Source organism: Spinacia oleracea, chromosome 3 (genome assembly GCF_020520425.1).
Source record: "Spinacia oleracea cultivar Varoflay chromosome 3, BTI_SOV_V1, whole genome shotgun sequence".
NCBI classification, from domain to species: domain Eukaryota; kingdom Viridiplantae; phylum Streptophyta; class Magnoliopsida; order Caryophyllales; family Amaranthaceae; genus Spinacia; species Spinacia oleracea.
The window spans coordinates 139,375,444-139,399,527 of record NC_079489.1 but is presented as its reverse complement, the minus strand read 5'-3'; the positions used below and the strand labels follow the sequence as shown (position 1 = coordinate 139,399,527).

The 24,084-nt window shown below is 39.0% G+C and overlaps 3 protein-coding genes across 4 annotated transcripts; all 3 read right to left on the bottom strand.

The window, feature by feature from the left end:
* Window positions 1-228: 228 nt before the first annotated feature.
* Window positions 229-13,279, bottom strand: LOC110794055 (uncharacterized). The gene is made up of 5 exons (XM_021998996.2): window positions 11,982-13,279; window positions 11,574-11,748; window positions 932-1,152; window positions 632-881; window positions 229-546 (listed from the first exon to the last, which is right to left on the bottom strand). The coding sequence occupies exons 1-5, from the start codon at window positions 13,277-13,279 to the stop codon at window positions 229-231; spliced, it is 2,262 nt and encodes a 753-aa protein (XP_021854688.2).
* A 1,224-nt stretch (window positions 13,280-14,503) lies between these two features.
* On the bottom strand, window positions 14,504-20,571 carry LOC110794052 (CDPK-related kinase 5). 2 transcript variants are annotated; one of them, XM_021998986.2, is made up of 11 exons: window positions 19,721-20,571; window positions 18,003-18,133; window positions 17,464-17,505; window positions 17,230-17,338; window positions 16,815-16,893; window positions 16,443-16,739; window positions 16,247-16,359; window positions 15,950-16,057; window positions 15,801-15,863; window positions 15,534-15,701; window positions 14,504-15,011 (listed from the first exon to the last, which is right to left on the bottom strand). In XM_021998986.2, the coding sequence occupies exons 1-11, from the start codon at window positions 20,270-20,272 to the stop codon at window positions 14,871-14,873; spliced, it is 1,803 nt and encodes a 600-aa protein (XP_021854678.1). In that variant the 5' UTR covers window positions 20,273-20,571; the 3' UTR covers window positions 14,504-14,870. The 2 variants fall into 2 exon arrangements, with proteins under 2 accessions (XP_021854678.1, XP_021854677.1); XM_021998985.2 differs by having other exon boundaries at window positions 16,443-16,893; window positions 19,721-20,569.
* A 1,026-nt stretch (window positions 20,572-21,597) lies between these two features.
* LOC130470119 (uncharacterized) lies at window positions 21,598-23,360 on the bottom strand. Its single transcript, XM_056839713.1, has 2 exons — window positions 23,076-23,360; window positions 21,598-21,933 (listed from the first exon to the last, which is right to left on the bottom strand). Exons 1-2 carry the CDS (start codon window positions 23,358-23,360, stop codon window positions 21,598-21,600), a joined length of 621 nt encoding a protein of 206 aa, XP_056695691.1.
* Between the last annotated feature and the right edge of the window lie 724 nt (window positions 23,361-24,084).

Below are 24,084 nucleotides of genomic sequence, written 5' to 3'. Positions count from 1 at the left end.
GTCCTCCGTCGGATGGGTCGGCCGCTCCAAAGCAAGAATTTGACTGGACACCTCATTAGGAAAAAGGCTACGAACCAGCCTAACATCCCACGCGTAAGAACGCGGATCAAGTAAAGAGGAAACATGAGTTGGAATTCCCAACCCAATTACAGAAGGCCTAAACTCAACCATTCTGTCAGAAACCCAAACATCCTCCCGGATACGAACCTTATTCCCTAACCCCGGTTTTCAGGCAATTCCCAAATCCAGAACCTGAAAACCCTGCACAATACTCCAAAAACCCCAAGACGGACGAGAGACCCTAGGGTTACAATTCTGCAGAGATAAGGCAGGGTAACGAGCTTTAAACAAACGCGAAATAAGTAGCTGAGGGTGATGAACCATTCTCCAGGCCGATTTTTCCAGAAGCGCCTGATTAAAAGCCCTAACCTTCCTAATTCCCAGCCCTCCCATACCCCTTGGAAGATGAAACGACGAGGCTGAGACTAAGGCAATTCCCTTGGATTCTGGGTTTTGTCCTCCACCAAAACCTAAGACAAAGCTGATCTATGCAATCACAAATGGTCTGCGAAACTTTGAAAACAGAAAGCACATGAGTAATGGAGGCTATCAGAACTGAATTAATAACCACCAACTTAGTCGCCGAAGAAAGACGCAAGGAAGTGAAATTAGCAATCCGTCGAGCAATCTTATCCACAAGATCGTAAAAAGCAGAACATTTCGATCTGACCAAATCCACAGGCACCCCCAGATAAGGGCCCAACGAGGTTTTTTGAGTAAGCCTCAGAGAGCTAGCTAAGTAATCCCGATAATCCGGGGGAGTATTAGGGCTGAACTTAACAAAGGATTTCTGATGATTTCTCATTTGCCCCGAGATGGAGCTGAACTCTGAAAGCAAAGAAAGAACGTCATCACACACCTTAGGCGTTACCCGGAAGAACAAAAGGGAGTCATCTGCAAAGAAAAGATGGGAAATAGGCGGCGCCCCCTGGCAATAGAAATCCCCTCAATAAGCCGTTGAGACTCCGCCTGACGAAGGAAAGCAGACAGAACCTCCATACAGAGGACAAAAAGATACGGGGAAAGGGGATCCCCTTGACGCAGACCACACCTTGGCTGAAAGGAACGAGATGGCTCCCCATTAACCAGTACCTGGTAAGAAACAGACGTAACACATTGTCTAATGATATTCATGTTAGGTTATGATACATATGACAATTAATAAATCATGCGGAAAAAACCATAAAGCCAGGAAAGCATATTATTTACACATAATCATTTAGCATAGTTTAGATGCATACTCTTTGTTGCGTGCCTTCCCTAGCTGCGCCCGAACCGAACAAGAACAAGTCTTTAGGACTCCAAGTGTCGTCCCTCCGTAGATAGTCCACAGCACGTCCGGATCCGCCTTAAGATTGACCAACTAGAATCGCCCTTAAGGTACTACTTATTTTAGGCTAAATGGGCAAGAGTTATGGCTGATTTTTCTGCTTAAAAATCCTAGCTTTGAATACTTGAAAACTTATTTATAAATAATGACCCTAGGCCCTTTTTTGTAGAGGTATGGAAAAGGAATTGTAATCCTACTAGGATGTGGATTTGTTAATTAGAACTTTATTAGGACTCTAAATAACAAAGCAAATCTAATAAGATTAGGATTTTAATCTTCGCACGAATCCTAATAGAATTAGGATTTCCCGCACATGCATCGTACAAGCCGTGCACCCGCGCAGGCCTTGCGGCCCACGACAAGCGCACAGCCCATGTGCGGTGCTGCGTGCGCGCGCGCCCTTGGCTGGGCCTGGCCTTGCGTTGGGCCTGGTCGAGGCGTGCGTTGCTGCGTGCGGCTCGCTGGGCGATGGCCTGGCTTCGTGCTGGGCCTTCGTCTAGCGGGCTTCGTCCGATGCTAATTCGTACGATACGCTTCCGATTAAATTCCCGATTCCGGAATTCATTTCCGATACGAACAACATTTAATATTTCCGATTCCGGAATTAATTTCCGTTTCGAACAAATATTTAATATTTCCGTTTCCGGAATTATTTTCCGATTCCGATAATATTTCCGATTCTGACAATATTTCCGTTTCCGGCAATATTTCCGAATACGGCAATATTTCCATTTCCGATAATATTTTCCGATACGTACCATGTTTCCGTTTCCGGCAACATCTACGACTTGGATAATATTTACATTTCCGATACGATCCATATTTCCGTTTCCGGTAATATCATCGTTTCCGGAGTATTCATTTCTTGCCTGTGACGATCTCAGCTCCCACTGAAACCAAGATCCGTCGATTCCGAATATCCATAGATAGAGTATTTAATGCCATTAAATACTTGATCCGTTTACGTACTATTTGTGTGACCCTACGGGTTCAGTCAAGAGTAAGTTGTGGATTAATATCATTAATTCCACTTGAACTGAAGCGGCCTCTAGCTAGGCATTCAGCTCACTTGATCTCACTGAATTATTAACTTGTTAATTAATACTGAACCGCATTTATTAGACTTAACATAGAATGCATACTTGGACCAAGGGAATTATTTCCTTCAGTCTCCCACTCGTCCTTAGGGACAAGTGTGCGTTTCCTAATTCCTTTGTCGCTCGATGCTTGCTCTTGAACATAAGGTAAGAGTTGTCATCCTTATTATGTCCAGAGGTGTTCCTCGGTTTCAGAGTTCAACTGATCAAATAAACAGATAATCATAGCCTATGATTCATCCGAGCACGGCCATGCATTTCACAATTTCTAGCTCTCCGAGTGGCCTTGTACAACTTTTAAGCATCTCATCCCGATTTATGGGAGGACAATCCCAATCTTGCGATCTTGAGATTAGACTTCGTTTGATAGGTGATTACCTGAGCGTTGCCTTTATAGCCTCCTTTTACGGTGCGACGGTTGGTCAACGTCAAAGCAACCAGTTCTCAAACAAGTAATCTCAAATCACTCAAGTATTGAGGATTTAGTGTCTAATAATTTTAATGAAATTTACTTATGACAGATTTTCATCTCTTACAGTAAAGTTTCATAGGTCTTGTCCGATACTAGTCTTCCCAAAGTAAGTATCTATGCAAATGATTATGACATTGCCATGTCCACATAGTTCAAGAAACAGAACTACTAGTCATCTTGCATTCTAATCGTCTAACGTTTTCTATGCGTCCAATTTTATAGAAAACTCCGACCAGGGACCATTTTCAACCTTTGACATTCAAGTTCACTTGATAGACATTTCTTAGTCACAGGACTGGTCCTGACAGTCTATCTTGAATATATCGTCAAATTGAAGGGACTCATCATTTAATACTAAACCAAGATTAAATGGAATATGAAAGTACATTTCATATATGATAAATGTTCAACCCTATTGTTTTACAACCATGGGCCTCAAACCCATCTTTAAAACAGTTCACGGAATTCAAAGCTATGCTTGATTTCCAGTGCTACAACGTGAGTGTTGCTTCTCACTTGTTGCATAGGTTTAGTTATCACGCTTTGCCAATCTTAACATCCTTTTCATCGAATGTTCTTCGAGATATGATGATATGAACTTTTGAGTATGTTTATTTTGTGATCTAGTCTTTCTTGCTACATTAGTGGTTCTACGCATTTTGCAATGAAGAACCATTAAGTCAACAGACATGTGATCTTCCCAAGTTCAATGAAGAACTCATTAATATAAACAACTCTGTTTTATTGCTTCTTAGGCAATAAGTACTTTTACTTCAACTTTATAGGTTGCTAGTGATGCTTTGTTTGGAATTACTTATCCAAGCAGTTCACAGATATGTGGAATACTTTCCAGCTGTATCTTAGAACATAGAAATTAATATTTTAATATCCCACGCAACAACTCATGGTCTCCAATCCATGTTGCCATTTCAAAACACGATGCTCTATAGCTAGTCCTTATCAATGGTTAACTCCAAAGGGTCTTGCTTGATCCTTTGCCAGTGTTTATGCGTGTAGCATCAATATTTAGCATATCTTTATTTCCTTGAATCAAGAACTATTCCAATGTACCTTTTCAAGTACCATAAGTATTCTTGATCTCAATCTAGTTGATCTTCACTTAGATCAATAGAGATTGGTATATGTTCGTCATGCCTAAAGTCATACGATACGTTTTTGGCGATCCTCATATTATATCATACATGATAAATTCTTTTGCAGAATAATTCCCAATTGAATTCTATTCATGTAACTTTAGCTTATCTAGTTTCAGTAGATACTAAATTCAGCTAAATTCTTTGACATATAATATAGGTTAAGAATCTCATTTAGACTCTTTGATGTTTAACTTAGTAAATGCTTATACATAGTTCAAACATCCTTTACTTAGATTTATTCATATGGGTCGAATATCTCCAATGGAGTATTTCGTGTTTGATTTAGTAAATGCCATTACTTAATCCAAAACAATATTATAAGATCTTTGTAAATAGATCTTAAAACCCAATATGTACTAAGTTTCGCCATGGTCCATCATTGATGAATAATTTCAAATCTAAGTCATTAGCATTTGAATGTTATTTCACAATAGAGAGATATATGTATGATACACATAGGACCAATTAAGTTTTACGTACTCCCACTAAACTTCTTATATATCTATAAGAATCATGTATATTTTGTGAAACTAAAATACTTATTAGCTTCACTAGAATACAATTCCAATTCCCAATTGCTTGCTTAAATCTGTACTTAGATTTCTTAAGCTGGCATTCATTTCAAGCATTATTTGGATCCACAAATCCTATGACATGCCATGTACATAGTTTTCTTCCAACATTTGATTGAGGAATATGTTTTGTCATCCAATTGCCATATGTACCAATATGCAATCATTGCTTGATTTATAGACTTGAGCATTACGATTATGCATGAGGTTTCAACACAATCCATGTCATGAATTTGCTTGTAACCTTTAGCAACTAATCTAGCTTTGTGTGTGAACACAATTTCATGTTTGATGGTTTTTATCCTTAAAACAAACTTGCAACCAATAGGTGTGAAACTATTCTTGCAAATCAACAAAATTTTAAGTTTGTCATCAAAACATTGAGTATGTTTTATGGCCTCTAACCATTAAAATATTTGAGTCTATATATGGCCTCTAACCATTTTAGGGAATCTAGGTTTCGTCATAGCTTTCTTACAAGTCACAAACTCATTAATCTACATGATAATAGTTTGACTGCAAGTTGTAGGTTTCTTCACTATCTAATAGAAGAATCTCATAGTTTCATTGACCAGAACTCTATGTTTCTTTACTATCTAATAGAAGAATCTCATAGTTCCAGTGACTTGAACTCTATGCCTACTTGGGTATAGAACATCAAACAATAGAATATCAACAGGCACTTTGAGAGTCCTTTGAATATTCTATTCTCTTTGAAGCACTTGTAAAGTCTTCTAAGAGATGTCTATTCTTTAAAGCCACTTCTAAAGTCCTTAAAGAATAAGTGTTCGGATTTTCTAAAGAACTTCGAAAAGCCTCCGGAATGTCCGTTTATGTTTGTTGTTTGCCTCGAAGCTCGAAGACTTTCGAGGTCTATTTTCTCCCACTTGTCATTTTGGAAACGAATCTCCAAAAGGACATTATTTCGAGCAAACAAACATTATGTTCTCAAAAATTCGTGGTAGAAACAATACCCTTGTGTCTCATTTGAATAAATCACAATGAAACATATATCTATACTTGGGCCTTAGTTTGTCGAATGACAAACACTAAGCTCCCACTGAGTTTTGCAACTCTCTAGATATATTTTATGAAAAGTTATTCTGAAATTACTTTTCAATAGCTTTGACGAATTTGGTTTAGTTTCGTGGTAGTTGAGCATTTTGTTTTAGAAATTTTAGGAAAAGTCCTTATGATTCATCATTAATCGAATCAAGTACTAATTGACTTCAATTATTCCAACTAAGATATGCCATATCTTATGGACCTAGATTGTGAAATTACAACACACAACCATTGATGATCATATTTGGTCTTAAGTAATCATCAACATGATCTAACCTAGATCTTTATGATTTCTTGCCAAGTGGATTTTATACTTCTGAATCTTTGAACTGGCCAAACAGATTCAACTTATATCACATTTGAGTAAATAAACCTATATTCACTCAAATCCATGTGAAATAATAAAGTCATAAAATCTTTCTTTAGCTTTGAACTCTATTGTCTAGGCGTTCTAACAATAGTTCATATCTTTTGTTACTTTCAACAAGTAAGACTAGTTGTCTTAAATTGATTTATAAATCAATGAACTTTCAAAAGTCCATCAAAATAGAGCTTTTGAATGTTAACTTATTGATATGGTCTAAGCAACAATGCCAAAGATTAGTGGAACTCAAATCAAGGGGTTGATTTGAACCTAGTAAAGTTCTTTAAAGAGTTGTTTGTTTTAATCAAGCATATTGACTCATCCCGTAAATGACCATTTCATTCAAATAAACAAACAAACAAGCATTGTTTTTGTTCTTCTGAATGTGAGTCTTTTGAAGCAGAAATTTAGGTATGCTGATTATGGAACAAAATAGCCATTTAGTTCCAGCCTTGAAAGGACTTAAAACAAACTAGATGACCCTACAGCTAATGTAGCATTGCCATGCTTCATTTCCCACTTGTAGGCCATTAGTGTAGCCTAGCTTCCATTATTTGAGTTATTACCGAAGTAAGAACCTCAAGCGGTATATGATACCAAGGAAGTTTGATTCCTAGGTCACTTCTCTTTAAACATAAACTTATAGGTAGAAACGGAATTATAAATTCCTTTCATTTGTTCCTTTGTTTTCCTATTTCTTGTACCCTTTCTTATAGTCTTAAGAATTGAATTCTTTAGTGTTGACTTTTATACTTTGTTAGACATGTCCAATGTCACCAACAAGGTTCTTTACCATTTTAATTTATGTTGAATATTTTGTTTCAACTAGATGATCTTACTAGAAGCTTCTAAAGTTCTCTAAGCATCGATCTACTCGAATGTATAGGGACTAGACTCATTCGAGAATTAAATGGAAAAAATATTTTAGGTTGTTAACCATTGGTAAAGCTGAGCGTTTAAACTCAATGCTTTATGATCTCAAAACTACATTGTATTTTGAATTCACAAGCACCAATTGGTTTGCCATTCGATTTTGATATTCGAAAACAACCATAAAAGTCGCTAAAAGAAACGTACATTTTAAATTGCTCATTTTCTCTCATTTCCGTGAATCGTTCTTGGATTCACTACCAATCGAGGAAATTTACTGTTACCTTTCTAAAAGGATTTACTGCAGTGCAAGATATTTAATTATAAACAATAATTAAAACATACATTGAAACATGCAAAGTCTAAACATTTATCATGAGTAATAACTTGAAAATTAAAGCAATCATACAATTTCAACAAGTTATTAGCATTTTATTCGAATTTATTGTTCCGGCAGGTGTGAATAAAATGATTCCAAGATCCTAAAATCATTGAAGAATTAAGCACAGTTTGTCGACTTAATCCTAAAACATCTTAGGTAAGCAAAAGCCTTTTGCTAATAGTCTAGAAACTATTCTTGGTTGATAGGTACGTCTAAGAACTTATTAGGTAAACCTATCGATTTTGCCACGACATAAAAGGACTCCTTACTTATATCGTTGAGTTTCACCAAAACTAACATGTACTCACAATTATTTGTGTACCTTGCCCCTTTAGGACCAATAAGTAACACCTCGCTGAGCGAAAACTATTACTAGATTGATGTAAAGGATATCCAAGCAAGTGTATATTTTGGCATGGCACCTTATAACTCAATTTTTAAGTTTGGAACTTAAGGCTCTTACTATGTTGGTTAGATTTTAAGTGAACTAAAATCCTTAATCATGCAACATAATCAAGCTTTTGATCTCATGCATTTTAAGACATATTTAAAAGCAATAAATAACTTAAAACATGCATAAGATAAATGTGATCTAGTATGGCCCGACTTCATCTTGAAGCTTTAACTTCAAAGTCCGTCTTAAAATCTCCGTGGGAGGCACCATTTTCTTCAAATAGAATAAGCTATAATTAAAACTAATTACAACTATTTGATGGTACGCAGGCCATATTTGAATTGAAAAACAACTTTGGTACTTTAGACCAATTACATTCAAATTAATGGTACGCAGACCATATTTTCTATCCTATTTGGGCCATACTAGTCACTTCATAACCTGCAAAACAGTACATATACAATATATACCATTCACCCATTCATTATCATGAATGGCCCACATAGCTGGTTAGTAAAACACATTATGCATCACATAAACATTTGCAGCAATTAATCAAGGGCACCAATAATCTACAAATTATTCAGTCCTTATTAATTCTAATCAAGCTGTTTTAACCTTAAGGATTTGTAGACCTAATCAAGAGTTTATGACTAAAAGGGGCTCCCACTTAAACCAATAAATTCATATGCTTTACTAATTTTAAACATAAAAATGTATTTCTAGTCTAACCGGAAACATACAAATTTAATTAAAATTTAAAGCTCATATAAATTTATAATTGAATCCAAAAGTTTAATTTAATTTCAGTCGTATTTAAATTAATTCATGATTTTAATTTTAGTAAAATAATTAGAATAAATAAAATTTATTATAATTACAATATTCAAAATTAAAATCCAAGAAAATAATTTAAATTATCAATTTTAAAATTAATTAAAATTACGTAAACTGAAAATTTCAAATTAAAAATTTCAAAACGATCTAATCGCAACGCAACAATCCCACGCATCGCATGCCCATGGGCCACACGCACACAGCCATCGCTGGCCATGTGCGCGCAGCCCATGCGCTGCCTCGCATCACTGCTGCTCACCATCGCAAGGCATCACGCATGGTGCTCGCTGCGCGCGCCAGCGCTCGACGCACGAGCATGCTGCCGCAGCCCATCGCTGGGCGCAGCGCTCGTCGCACGTCGCAACACACACCCGCACGCCATCGCTGGGCGCAGCGCTCGTCGCACGCACAACAAGCACTCACACGCCATCGCTGGGCGCAGCGCTCGTCGCACGCACAACAAGCACTCGCACGCCATCGCTGGGCGCAGCGCTCGTCGCACGCACAACAGCGCTCGCTGCGCATGAGCGATCGATGCTTGGCGCAGCACTCGTGGCACGCGAGCTTACGCTCGCTGCGCGCGAGGCTCCGCACGCTTGCGCTAGGCAGTGCGCGCTGTGGCGCAGCTCGCTTGCTGCCCACACACGACTGCTCGTGCCTTTGCTCTCGCCCTCGCCCATTCGCCCATTGCACACAGCCCACGACACAAGGCAGGGCTGCTGCCTTGTGCTCGTGGACCATGGCCTTGCTCATTGCATTCGTACCGCATGGGCGACGAGCTCCCTTGCTCGTCGTCACATGCCCGCACTATACAACACCCCTTAAGGGTAATACGTAGCGTCCATTGCTTTGTGCGTGCAAGTTATATGAGCGAATCGCATAAAAAATTTAAAATTTATATTCAAAATTAATGACAAATTAATAAATAATATTAATTTCATAATTTCAGGGCGAAAAATCGAAAATTTATTATTCAATTGATTTCCGATTAACATGGATTCAAGTCTAGGTCATAAAAATTTAAAATTTAACATAAATTTACAATTTTTATGGTGGTTTTTAATCATAGGTATCTAATTAAATTATAACTAATTATGAAAATCAAATTAATTCTAAATTATTCCAATTTTCAACAAATTAATCATAATTACAAATTAGATTGCATATTTAACAAGGCTAGGCATTCAAACTTGTTAAACATATACAGTAGGTCAATCAAAAATTCAAGATTTATCAACAAGAATCGCAAATATTTAATTTAACATCTTAAATTTACGAAATTTTGCATTCGAAAAACTAAAACCTCCGAAAAGTCATAGTTAGGCTTCGAATTTGAGAATTCTGGGTTCGGCCGAAAAACACTATTCTTGTCAAAATTTTAGAATGCCTTTTACATACGGAATTGACACAAAAATCACTCGATTTGGATGAGTAACGAAGAAACTGCCGAAAAACTGCGTACGTATAATTAAATAAACGCAATTTGCAATTAATTAACAATTACGAAAATTAATCACCCCTTTTAATTCTTGCAAATTTGTAATATTTAACCATGTTCATGCCATTTAGATTATGAAAATAATAAGAGGCTCGTGATACCACTGTTAGGTTATGATACATATGACAATTCATAAATCATGCGGAAAAAACCATAAAGCCAGGAAAGCATATTATTTACACATAATCATTTAGCATAGTTTAGATGCATACTCTTTGTTGCGTGCCTTTCCTAGCTGCGCCCGAACCGAACAAGAACAAGTCTTTAGGACTCCAAGTGTCGTCCCTCCGTAGATAGTCCACAGCACGTCCGGATCCGCCTTAAGATTGACCAACTAGAATCGCCCTTAAGGTACTACTTATTTTCGGCTAAATGGGCAAGAGTTATGGCTGATTTTTCTGCTTAAAAATCCTAGCTTTGAATACTTGAAAACTTATTTATAAATAATGACCCTAGGCCCTTATTTATAGAGGTATGGAAAAGGAATTGTAATCCTACTAGGATGTGGATTTGTTAATTAGAACTTTATTAGGACTCTAAATAACAAAGCAAATCTAATAAGATTAGGATTTTAATCTTCGCACGAATCCTAATAGAATTAGGATTTCCCGCACACGCATCGTACAAGCCGTGCACCCGCGCAGGCCTTGCGGCCCACGACAAGCGCACAGCCCATGTGCGGTGCTGCGTGCGCGCGCGCCCTTGGCTGGGCCTGGCCTTGCGCTGGGCCTGGTCGAGGCGTGCGTTGCTGCGTGCGGCTCGCTGGGCGATGGCCTGGCTTCGTGCTGGGCCTTCGTCTAGCGGGCCTCGTCCGATGCTAATTCGTACGATACGCTTCCGATTAAATTCCCGATTCCGGAATTCATTTCCGATACGAACAACATTTAATATTTCCGATTCCGGAATTAATTTCCTTTTCGAACAAATATTTAATATTTCCGTTTCCGGAATTATTTTCCGATTCCGATAATATTTCCGATTCTGACAATATTTCCGTTTCCGGCAATATTTCCGATTCCGGCAATATTTCCATTTCCGATAATATTTTCCGATACGTACCATGTTTCCGTTTCCGGCAACATCTACGACTTGGATAATATTTACATTTCCGATACGATCAATATTTCCGTTTCCGGTAATATCATCGTTTCTGGAGTATTCATTTCTTGCCTGTGACGATCTCAGCTCCCACTGAAACCAAGATCCGTCGATTTCGAATATCCATAGATAGAGTATTTAATGCCATTAAATACTTGATCCGTTTACGTACTATTTGTGTGACCCTACGGGTTCAGTCAAGAGTAAGCTGTGGATTAATATCATTAATTCCACTTGAACTGAAGCGGCCTCTAGCTAGGCATTCAGCTCACTTGATCTCACTGAATTATTAACTTGTTAATTAATATTGAACCGCATTTATTAGACTTAACATAGAATGCATACTTGGACCAAGGGCATTATTTCCTTCAATTCACCCAATAAGGCGGAAACCCAAAAGCCTGCAGCGCTTGAAACAAGAAGTCCCAACGAACTCTGTCATAGGCCTTATTCATGTCTAACTTTAGGACGGCGAAAAATTTCTTCCTTGCCTTAGCAGCGTTAATGAAAGAAATGAGCTCATGAGCAATTAAACAATCATCCGACATGAGCCTGCCCGGAACAAAAGCATTCTTAGTATCAGAAATCAAAGAGGGAAGGACAGGCCTCAGACGATGAGCAATGCACTTAGCAATACACTTGTAAATAACATTGCATAAACCAATGGGCCGAAATTGAGACACCAAGACCGGGTGCTCCACCTTAGGAATTAAAACCAGAAACGAGCGGTTCCAGTCTTTCAACATATACCCATGGGCGAAGAAATATTGGACTGCCGAAACAACTTGAGCGCCAACAACGCCCCAGTGGGTCTTAAAGAAGGATGCGGAAAACCCATCAGGCCCTGGAGACTTGGAATCTCCAATATTAAACATTGCCGCCGAATATCTTCCGGCGTAAAAGGTGTCATCAAGAAATCCTTATCCGAAGAAGAAAGTTCAGGCAACTGAACCTGACTCCAGTCATAAACAAGCGGATCTGCAAGACCATAGACCTGGAAGAGGTCGGAATAGAAATCAAAAATCAAAGAGCGTAAGCCATGAGCAGAAGAAATCCACCGGCCAGCCGTATCCTGGAGACTAAGGATACGATTCTTCCGCTTCCTAGCTTGTACAGAAGAAAATAACAATTTTGAATGACAGTCACCAAACGCATCCCACTTAACCTTAGATCGTTGCCTCCAGTACATGAAAGTAGCTTGCGCCCGAGCCACACACTCATCCCGAGTGGTAATAAATAAACTGGCCGAAGGCCCAGGACTGAGCGACACAGCAGCATTAAACACCTCAGAAGACAACTGTCTCCAGTTGATACCCCACATAAGCTTATTTTGAACACACCAGGATAACATAAATCTCCTAATCACGTTTAACTTTGAAGATACAGAAAACATAGGTGAACCTAAAAATTGTTGTGCCCAAGTCGCTACAATAAAATCAACCACTTGCTTTGCCTGTAAGCACCAGTTCTCAATTCGATAAGGCCGAGAAGAACTCAAAACACAATCAGTACGTAAAATAATAGCAGCATGGTCTGAAAGTAACAAAGGTTGATGGAGAAGCGAGGCGTCCAGGAACACCTGAAACCAAGTATCTGAGGCATAAGCTTTGTCAAGGCGCTCAAAAGTGATGGAATTATCATGCCTACCATTTGTCCAAGTAAAAGGAGAACCCGAGAATGGAATGTCGATTAAACCATTATCCAAACGCCAGTTTATAAACTCATGCCTGCCTTGAATATGGGTAGAACCCCCAAGTTTATCATCAAGAAACTCAACTTGGTTGAAATCCCCAATAAGGATAATATTTGGGAATTCCGCAATAATTGAAGAGATTTTTTCCCAAACTGGCCACCTGTCAGAGTAGTGAGGAGCGCCGTACACAAACAGCATATAGCTTATTTCATTATTTACATTCGTAATTTTACAAAGTACAAAACGACTAGATACTGAAACTAGCACTAACTGTACATCTGAAGACCACAAAAGGACCAAACCACCACTTAGACCTACCGCATCTACCCCGCAAAAACCTGTAAAGGGAAGGGAAGACAGCTTTTGACACGCAATATCTACATCGACCATTGTTTCCATTAAAAACAAAACATCCAAACCAAAAGAGCGGACCAATGAAGCAAGATAGGAAACTTTAGGGGAGTCCGCTGAACCTAAACCCCTGCAGTTCCAAGCACAAGTCTTCACTTATCTGTTGGTGGCCCATCACGAGAGACCACTACACGGTCAGTTGGGCCCCCAGAAAAGGAACCCTTAGGTGACCTAGATTCAGAAGAAAACTTTCTCTTCTTAAAAGGAAACAACAACGAACAACACACCGGAGTCGCGCCATCATCAGGCTGTTTCACTTCTCCGTCAGCCTCTCATATCTCCTTGCGCTTCAAAGGACATATATGTTTAACCCATTTCCAAACTTTGTCACCCTTCCTGGACAGAGTGAATTTCATGGGTGCCTTTCCTTTGTCCAACGGCGCCGGCGATTGGAATGAGAATGTGGATTCGATTGAATCCGATGAATCAGCAAACGAAGATCTTGGAGAGTAGTCCATAGGGGATGGGTCTTCGGGCGAAGCGACGTCCTAACCAAACACGTCCTAAGATGGGAAATGTTAACAAACACGTCCTAACGATTCAGTTTCTACCACGACAAGTAATCCTATGTACAACCTTTTAGGAAAGACGGTCCAACGGTTAGACTATTTTTATGTACTGAAACCAATTAGTTATGCACTGTAACTAATTAGTTAACTACTAAACCAATTAGTTAAGTCTAAAATTCAATTAGTTAAGCAACGAAACCTATTAGTTATGCAACCGAACCAATTAGTTAAGCACTGAACCAATTAGTTAAACAATGAAACTGATTAGTTAAGCAATGAGATCAATTAGTTAAGATTTTATAAGTTTTAGTTAATAATAAGTTTGTTAAAAAATAACAACTATTCGACTCATAAAATTAACTGTTTGTCTTTATACCTTAAGTATTTTATTATTCAATTAGTTATGATTTTATTACTTTTAGTTATGTTTTACACTAGTTTAATTAGTACCAAAAAAGTGATCTAATCGTTAGGCGGTCTAACAAAAAAGCTTTTGACAAAAAAGTCACTTAAATGAAAGTCGGAAACAAAAACATACGGAGTATTAGCCACAAGCAAAATAATGATAAGCAATTAAGCACCCTCATTCTTCTAACTTTTGACAACCTAAAACATGATTTGTGTGTAAAACAATTCTGGGCTAAAAATTAACAGGGGCGGAGTCAAGGGGGGTTGGGGTTGGCCATGGCCCCTATTTGTGCAAGTGATATTTTTATATTCTTGAAGGATATGGATACAACCCATATAACATACTCAACTCTGTTGTTGGCAATGAAAATACAGGATATGGTTGCGAAAATTGAATCGCATTTTTACCCTGGCTTTGAACAACAATCGGTGTATACATTCCATTTTGTGGTCAGACACAATTAACCTAATTCCTGTTACTGAGCTGACCTACAAAACTCAACTCTGTTGTTTTCGCCAGTTACAGGCTCCTCGTTCAACCCCCACAGAAGATTCAACACCGAGAAGAACACTAGGCATGAGTCAACACGGCACTTGCTTGAAACAAAACCACGATAATAAGAGGCACCACAAATGATGATAATTGTACATCTTTAATGAGGTTTAATGAGAGTCCTGGATGACACTCCATGTAGTAGTTTGACAAAACCAAGAAAGCTCAGCTTCCCATCAGTATGCCGAATCCAATCATGAAGGACAGCATGAACTGGTATGTTCGACCCCAGCCCAAGCTCCTGAAAACATCACCATGAGCACAATTCTAAGAAACTTTGAAATTCTTTTCTTTCCATTTTTTCACAGAACTTGTATAGAGAGTAAACAACGAGAACACAAAAGCAAGAAACAGCAGGCCAATTCAGCAAGTAACAATGCCTACAGTTCGATTGGGATATGATCATGCAAAGAGCTGTGTTGACTTAAGAGCATTAAAATGGCAGAGAAAATGACAACAATGGAAGACTAATCGATAAAACCAATTTCATTTGATACAGGCGAAGCTGTCATCTACGACTAGGGCTGTCAAATCGGGTCATTGGTCGGCTACGGGTCGGGTATAATCGGATAATATAGTTGTGCGGGGTCATTGAGCTTATGCGGATTCAATGTGTGAAAAAAAAAATCGGGTCACTTGGGTTTTTGTCAGAAATCGGTTGGATCGGGTCAGTTTTTAACAGCCCTTGATAAGTGATACACGGGAACCATCAATACATAATTAGGAATCCAAAAGACTGGAAAATAGAAGATAGATAACTTACTGAAGCTAGCTCTTCAATCATGATGGGTCTGTTACCATCCTTCTCAAAAAGTTCATAGGCACAACGAGCATGCTGATCCCATCTTTCAAGAGCTTCGAGTTGATACACACTTAAGGCAGCTGCACCGAATTCCTCAAAATCCATTTTTCTATACTGAAGTGCAGTTAACTGTCCGAGCAAGAGAAGCACGCCATAAACAATAGTCAGGTTAGAATCTTTATTTAAAGGTGACAACTGGCATCATCCACCAAATCCAAAAGCACTTACAGAGGTCAAAATTTCATGAGCACGTGACTCCTTCATGGCATCTGTTGCATTTTTCATCAAGGCCTGACCAGATCAAGGAAACGATTACAAATTTACATAAAACCCCTTCACATTGCAAACCATTCATGCATATTCTTCAAAACCCCTACCTCTTTAATATTGTCCAAACTTATTGTTCCGTTTTTGCTAGGTTGCAGTAGTGAAAACTGCTCCTTTAAGTAAAAAAGTTCATCAACTGTCAATGTTTTCGACAGAGCCTGTCAAAGAAGTGACAATGGAAGCCATTTAGAAATTATGACGGCAAAAGGGAAACTTTTATTTGATGGGAGGAACACTGATATTTTGTTTCGTTATATTCCTCAATGTAATCACAATTTCTGTTTCCCTCAATATCCAAAAAATTCAAAGAAATAGTATTTTTTTCCTTTTATTTTTAGTATGCCTACCTTCAAAGCAGCTTTGCGAAGAGAAGACGAACGCATGTAAATCTTAAGAAGTTTGAAGACGAGTATATCAAGAGGAACTTTTACTTCTCCTTGATTTCTAAGCCAGGGATGGCCTGCAAAAGAAGGTAATTAGAGGCAGCATAGAAATGCAGGTATAGCTTCCATAGGAATCTGGCAGATTAGCAGATATACTCACATAGAGCTTGAGCAGCAGTAATTCGTTTTCTTGGATCTTTGTTTAGCATGCGCTTGACAAAGTCTTTCGCCTCCAAGGACAAAGAAGGCCAAGGTGGTTCATCAAAACTTGGATCAGCTTTCAGGACAGCTCTAAAGATACCAGATTCTGTACGTGCCCAGAATGGTCTACTTCCACACAGTAGAATATATGCAATTACACCCACGCTCCAAACATCAGCCTCTGTGGTATAAGATCTGTGTAGAACTTCTGGGGCAACATAATATGCACTCCCAACAATGTCATTTAACTTCTCATCTGCAATATACGAGTACATATTACAGATTTGGAGGACAACCCATTTGCAAAAGCGTAAGAAATAAAATGACAAACCTGGTTTAACAAAATCTGACAAGCCAAAGTCAATGGCCTTCAATGATGAATCTTCGTCCTTTGACATAAAGAGGAAATTCTGACCCAACAGCAAGAAGTTAAAAATTAGACATGATAGAAACACTTGATTCATGAGCTGATGAGTGATGACATGCAAAGAGGCAACTAAATAATTTTAAAGTGTATAAAACACAATCATAAATTGAGGATTGTGGTGAGTAAGCCAGAAAATGTCTCTGCCATTTTTAGGATTTTATTGGATGTCTTTTGTAAATCATGTCCCATGAGATAATACATCAACCAAGCAACTGATTGGTTGTGTTGCCACAATTCCCAAATTATTGAATACTTGGTGACTGCACATTAAGATATAAATATGAAAATTTTAATGCAAACGCAATTTTTTTTTCAGTACCTCTGGTTTGAGATCTCGATGTACCACCCCTTGCAGGTGGCAGAATGAGACAACATTTAAAATCTGAATTAACACAGCCTTGGCATCGTCTTCTGAGTATTTCCCACCCCTATGAAATAATATAATGGAATATTCAAATACAAATCACAGCTATCATCAACCAAGTATATGTTATTACGAGTACTGAAATTCGTGATAAGGGTACCTCAAAAATCTAAGACAAGAATTATTTACCTTGAAAGTATTCTGTCCAGTAACTCCCCTCCTCGACACAACCTGGAAACCCATGGCAAGCTAACATTTAGCAGGTAGAACAGCAAAATAATATACTGCTCCAAGTTCAAATCATTCAACCACCAGAAAATGCCACTCAGGACAATAGGATGTGAACTCAAAATTGGCAATGTGGAAGCAGCATGACTATAAAAAAAACAAGCAATTCTAGAAACCAAGCCTGACACCTCTTACTCCCGTCACATGATTTATATAGTTTCAAGTACATTGATTTACACACAAAAGACACATACGAAGTATGTATTTATGTGAATCCAACAAAACTATAAACTCGCAATGATACGAGGGTCCAGTTCTCCTCAGCTTGTTAAATAAGTTTCAGCAAAATTACATTTATTTAAGTAAGAATAAGTTAAGTTCAAGAAAAAATAAGTTGAGAAGAACAGAGCTGAAGAAATACAGCAAGCTGTCAGACTAAATTAGCAGAATCAGCATACATAGACAGCGTAATAACTAGTAAGCTTGAGGACTCTACTTACTCCATCACTATGTAAACATTATCATTGTCTTCATATGCATCGTAAATTTTTATGAGATTGCCATGTCCAGCAAGGCCTTTTAAGATTTTTACCTCCCTCCTAACATCTTCAATAGCAATAGCCGTGGTCATCTAGCAACAAGACACAACGAGAAAGCGTTAGTGCAAAAGAAAAGTATCAACCAGAAATTTGTTGGATGCTTTAGCTGATATTTCTAAATATTTATGAGAACTAAACTGACTAGTCCATAGAATAAAAGTTTACCTTGACACTTTGATCATATTCCTTTATTTCATTACCGGGCCACCTCAAAAGCATAATTTTAAAAATGAATTACAAAAAATATATTGAACCATAATCACGGCCAATATTCTACTTTCACAACAACCATCAAGGATCAAATTTATACAACGATTATTTCATTGACAAACCTTTCAGATCTATCAGTTAATTTTTATATTTATATGGATAATTAATCAAGACAACTAGAACACAAGATACAAACATCCTATAAAAAAGCAAACTCATCAAACAACCATTTGAGATGCAGTACTCGAATAAAGTAGATCAGATGAAGAGACACCAACCAAAAACAGTAATACATTTCATCATTTTATCATTACTTGTCAGATGATCAAATACGCCAAGTACATTGTTCTTGATGTCAGTCCAATCCTCTTTAATTCCATACTTGAGTTCGAGGTCCTTAAAAACCTCACTGTAATAAACCATCTTGGAACTCCAGTTTCCAAAGATTCTCTCTCTAAAGTTTCCTCTTCAAATATGACAAAGTTTGTCTGTGTCTAGCTTCTACTCATATAATTTAATACCATAGAATAATAGTGCACTGCCTCCCATGCCTATGAAATCAGTTGTATAGAGTACATAAACAAATGGTCTCAAAGCCGCAAACCAGATCATTAAAAAACTAACACCATGACATCGAAAAGTGCGACAAGGCATCCGACTCAATACAACGAGGTTGAAACGATGAATCGATGTAATGCTTCCTCGAGTGCAAGTTCCCGTTAAACACTCCACACGCCCTCGGCACGAATTCCATCCAATAAGACAAACATGGGTTGGTGCAGCCGTGCAGGAGTGCCAATTCCAAACTAATTTACAACTTTCACAAAGAAGCCTGATCTTGATACCATAAAAAAATAGAAATAGAAATATTGTACTGATAAATTTATACTTATGCATGTTCCATTATCCCCACCATCACATGACCTCTTAAATCACTTACTTAAACAGAAATCAACAATTTCCACCACCCCCCCCCCCCCCCCCACCTGTTTTTCCAAGTACATTTTTTAATACTTCAACAGATCTGATATCTTCAATCCCAACAACATTCAACCAATCTTGTCATTACATGATTGCAGCTCTATCCCGTAGCTCAACCATCCAAAAACAATCACCTACTATTAACATTTTTTAAAAATATAATAATAAAATTATTTACAATTATTAAAAGAGAAATTGGAGTTAATTAATCATGATCGACGACCAGTGCAGTGTAACTGTATAATTCATGTTTGATTTAGCTTAATATTTCTATTTTTAGGCTCCGTAATACACAGGGTATATCATTTTCCTAAGATAAATATGCATTCAAATTTAAATTCAAATTACCAACAGGGTACAATTGAGTTCAAACGGACAGAAAAAAAGGTGGAAATATTCAAAAGAAAAGCAGAAAAAAGAAGATGAACCTTGGTTTTGGGGATGATCTTAACAGCGACTTGTTGGCCCTTCAAATCACCCTTTTTAGCGGTAGCAACCCTAGTATACCCAAAATGCCCTCGCCCAACTTCTTCACCAACTTCATACTTATCCCCAAAATGCTTGGAAAATCCAAATCTTTTATCCAAACCCACGCCACTTGCACCACCACCACTTTCACTTCCCTCGGGAATCGAACCCCCGACGCCGCTGCTGTTAGGCTTCACTGTCCCCTGTCTTCTCGCGAGAACAGCTTTTATGTGTTTCGCCGGGGAAGGCGGAGGAAACGGCCGTTTGAAGAAACGTTTCGGGGTGTTGGGATTTGAATTTGAACTCGCATTTGTAGCGGGAGACCATAGAGGTGATTTCTTTGAGAATAGGTAGTGAGCTGGACTGGGACTGTAGATCCCGAAAAACGGGGATTTTTTTGTCTGGCTTTCGACGGAATTTCTCGGGGGAGGTTGCTGATTAGTTCCATCTTCCGGTGGTTTTGGATCGGAATGATAGGTTTCCGGCGGTGGTTTAGAAGTACACATACCCATTTTTCTTTTTTCCCTTTATTTTACCCTCCTCCCTCTTTTTTTAATTCAGTTAACCTGAAACTGTGGTATTCCTGTCAGAGTGTGAACGCCATTGCTGAGTTATCAAGCAGGAGAGAGAGAAAGGAATTGAGGTTTCTCCCACTACTACTAGTCTACTATTGGTGTCTGGTGTGAGGTGGTGGTGTTTAGAGTTTGAGTGGAAATTTTTATGGAGACAAATCACAAACTGGAAAAAAAAAAAGGGTCAAGTGTTAGAGAGAGAAAGAAAAAGGGAAAAAAAAGAAGAAAAATAAAGGAAAGAGAGAGATTAAAGGAGCAAGTGCTGGGGTTTTAATGTGGACCGGTTAGATGGTCCTGTCTGACCATAATTATGTCCAGGTGGCATACATCCGGGTTTTTTCAAAAAAAATATATTTTATTGGTGAAAGAGATGGGCATGGTTTTTTCATTATTTACATTATTTTGAAAATGTTACGAGTACTACTCTTAGACCATTTTTTATGTACCTTTATTTCAAAATTTCAGTTTTTAGATTTATTCAATCCAAAAAAAATTAGCCGTGCAGTATTTATTCTTAGGCTCTGTTTGTACATGAAAAAGGGGAAATTGATCGAATGTAGCATTTTAAAGCACTCGTTACATAATGATGTTCTAATTTAGAATTTTGACATTATTTACCATTGAAGATAATCTTCTAAATTTTTTTCAATACATAGGGAAAAATAATTTAATGTGGGATCTTGTTTGATTTGTTTCAATGAGTACTTTAATAATACTAAAATGTTATATTTTACGGATTTTTTATGAAATGCCCCTGAGGTTTATCTTAATGCACCAAATACCCCTAAACTTTCCAGAATGCACCAAATACCCCTGAGGTTTAGTATAAATACACAAAATGCCCACAAGGCTAACGGACGTTAAGTACCCGTTAGCGTATGTTTACCTTTATGCCCTTAATCAACCGTTTTCTCTACTTATCCTAACATTAACCCCTTAATTATATTAATCAACTCTTAATTACATTAATTAATCCTTAATTAAATTAATTAACCCTTAATTACATTAACTAATCCTTAATTAAATTAATTAACCCTTAATTAAATTAATTAATTATTATCTAAAAAAACCAATTACCCCCAAATTTTTTTGGATTCTCCATTGCCACCCTGTTGTTTCCTTTGGTCTGTCTCCTCAATTCCCACCACCACCATGTCAACCCTCTCTCCATTATCAATACCAACCATAACTCCTGCTTCCAAGTTCCACCTCCATGCCTAATCTCTCTCCTCCCCTCACCCTCCACACTGATCGAATTTGAGGAGTTAAGCAACCACATGACCTTCATCCTCGCAGCACCAACGAATTAGAGGAGAGAGAACGCCACCACCACCAAACCCCACCGCCGCCATGCCGCCACCACCAAACCCCACTCCCCCTTCCTCACCGATGACGTTTCCCTCCCCCGCACTTCCCCCATCTTCCTCATTGCTCCCCACTGCCGCCGCCACCACCAAACCCGTGTTTCCCTTCCCTGCACTTCCCCCACCTTCCTCATTGCTCCCCACTACCGCCGCCACCAAACCCCACTCCCCCTTCCTCACCGGCGTCGTTGCCCACCCCCCACTTCCCCCTCCGTTACGATAATTGCGACTAGATTGCTGATTTGGGGATCAATTTTTTTGGGATCTAGATTTTGAGGAGAGAGGAAAATCGATGTGCTTATCTGCCGTGGAACAGGCTGGTGTCGGTGGCGGTGTGGGGTGGTGGTGAGGAAGAGAAGGGGTTAGCAGGGTGGTGTGTGTGGTGGTGGTGATGAAGAGAAGGGCTGCCATGGAAGACAGGGAAGAAGGAAGGGGAGAGAGAAAAAAACAAAAAATAAAAAATAAGAAATTAAAAGGGAAAGAGAAAAAATAAAAATTAAATTAAATTAAAGTTAAAGTTAACGGATAAGTTAACGGAGTTAACGGAAAATAGTCATTTTGGGTATTTTGTGTATTTATACTAAATCTCGGGGGTATTTGGTGCATTCTGGAAAGTTTAAGGGTATTTGGTGCATTAAGATAAACCTCAGGGGCATTTCATGAAAAATCCGTATATTTTAATAATTAGAGATGTAAAAATAATACAAAATGTCCATTGGCAAATGTGAAAAGTAATAATTGGGATATACTTATGATTTTTTTTTGGGGGGTGTGAAAAGAGGGAATGAACCCAAAGAAAACTGAAACACTACAAACTAATAACGAAAATTGCTGAAATTAAGACAGCTCCACAGGCCCCTATCCCAGCCCCCGGACCGCCCGGATCCCACGAGTGAATCGAAAGTTGGATCTACATTCCTCATCCATGCTTCCCTGCCTGGCCATCTCTGGAACCAACCTAGGTCACGACACTCCACTTTGGTCCTCCAATAAAATAGCACGAAGATCCTTCGGGATCGCCGAGAGAATGACTAATTTCTGTTCCGAACGCACACCAAAGTTGGCTAACCAATCCGCGACACGATTAGCTTCCCTATAACAGTGAGCCATAGTAACATCCCATTCAGGCCTTGCCATGAGAGCCTTACATTTACGGATGATGTGTATATATGGCGAGCTAGAAGGACACTCAGCCCCTAGCAAGCGAACCACGACCTCTGAATCAACCTCCACTTGAACCTTCTTGTGTTCCCGTTCCAAGCAATTGACAATCCCCTTTGTACTGCTAGTAACTCAGCCCTTGTGCACGTTCCCACCCCACAGTTCAGAGCAAAAACCTCAAAGAGTTCACCTCTACTGCCTCGAATAATACCTCATGCCCCTGCTGCTCCCGGATTGCCCTTAGCTGCCCCATCCGTATTTAGTTTAACCCACCCTTCACCTGGATGTTTCCGCCTAATAAAGACCTCCCTTCTCCTCGTAGCCGGTTTATCCACCACACCCAAACTACGCTCAAATGCCTTCTTCACCGTTCCTACTCTAGCAAAGATGAAACTAAGTTGGTCGATTGGGATGTTAGGATTGGAGTCAAAACTCCTAGCATTCCTCCACCTCCATAACCACCAACATGTTATAGAGAACACCATAGACCACTCCTCACCCATCATATACTTATGATACGGATTGAAGTATGAAGGATGAAAGTAGAAATGCAAATTGTAGCTTGGAAGGTACGATGGATTACTTATTTGCTACGGAGTAGTTGATACCCTTACCTATTCGGGGGTTTTTATTCGGCGTCCTAATTTGCTAAAAATGCCCGCGTATTTTGGGTTAAAGTACACAATTACCCTTTATAAGAAAATTCACCCCATCCCCAATCACCCCTTCTCTTTGACCCCTTCACCACTACTGGCCATTCGGTTCCAGCGGCCAAAACCACTGCCGCAAAACCTCTGCACCCCTGCCGCTGCACCCAAAACATCTACCTCCTCATAAACACCTAAACTCCTCCACCTGAACACCTCTGCGCCCCTGCCGCTGCACGTAAACACCTCCCCTCCCCTTCCGTTGCCGCTGCACATAAACACCTCCCTTACCTCCCACCGTTGCGCTGGTGCTCTGCTGCGAAGAGAAGAAGAACCACGGAAAGGAACCAAGAAAAGGAGATGCCGCCAAAGAGGCCAACAATGCACCCACCGTCCCTACCTTCGCTTGCGCCGCAACTTCGAGTGGTAAGGGTTTAATTTTTTTTTCTTCTTTGAACTTGACATTGCCGCCCAGAAATGGCGGCTGAACTATGGTCGCCGTCGACCGGTGCCGCTTTTCTTGGGCGGCAAAACCACGGTCCCAACCGCCATTTTTGGGCGGCACTGTATATTTAGATTT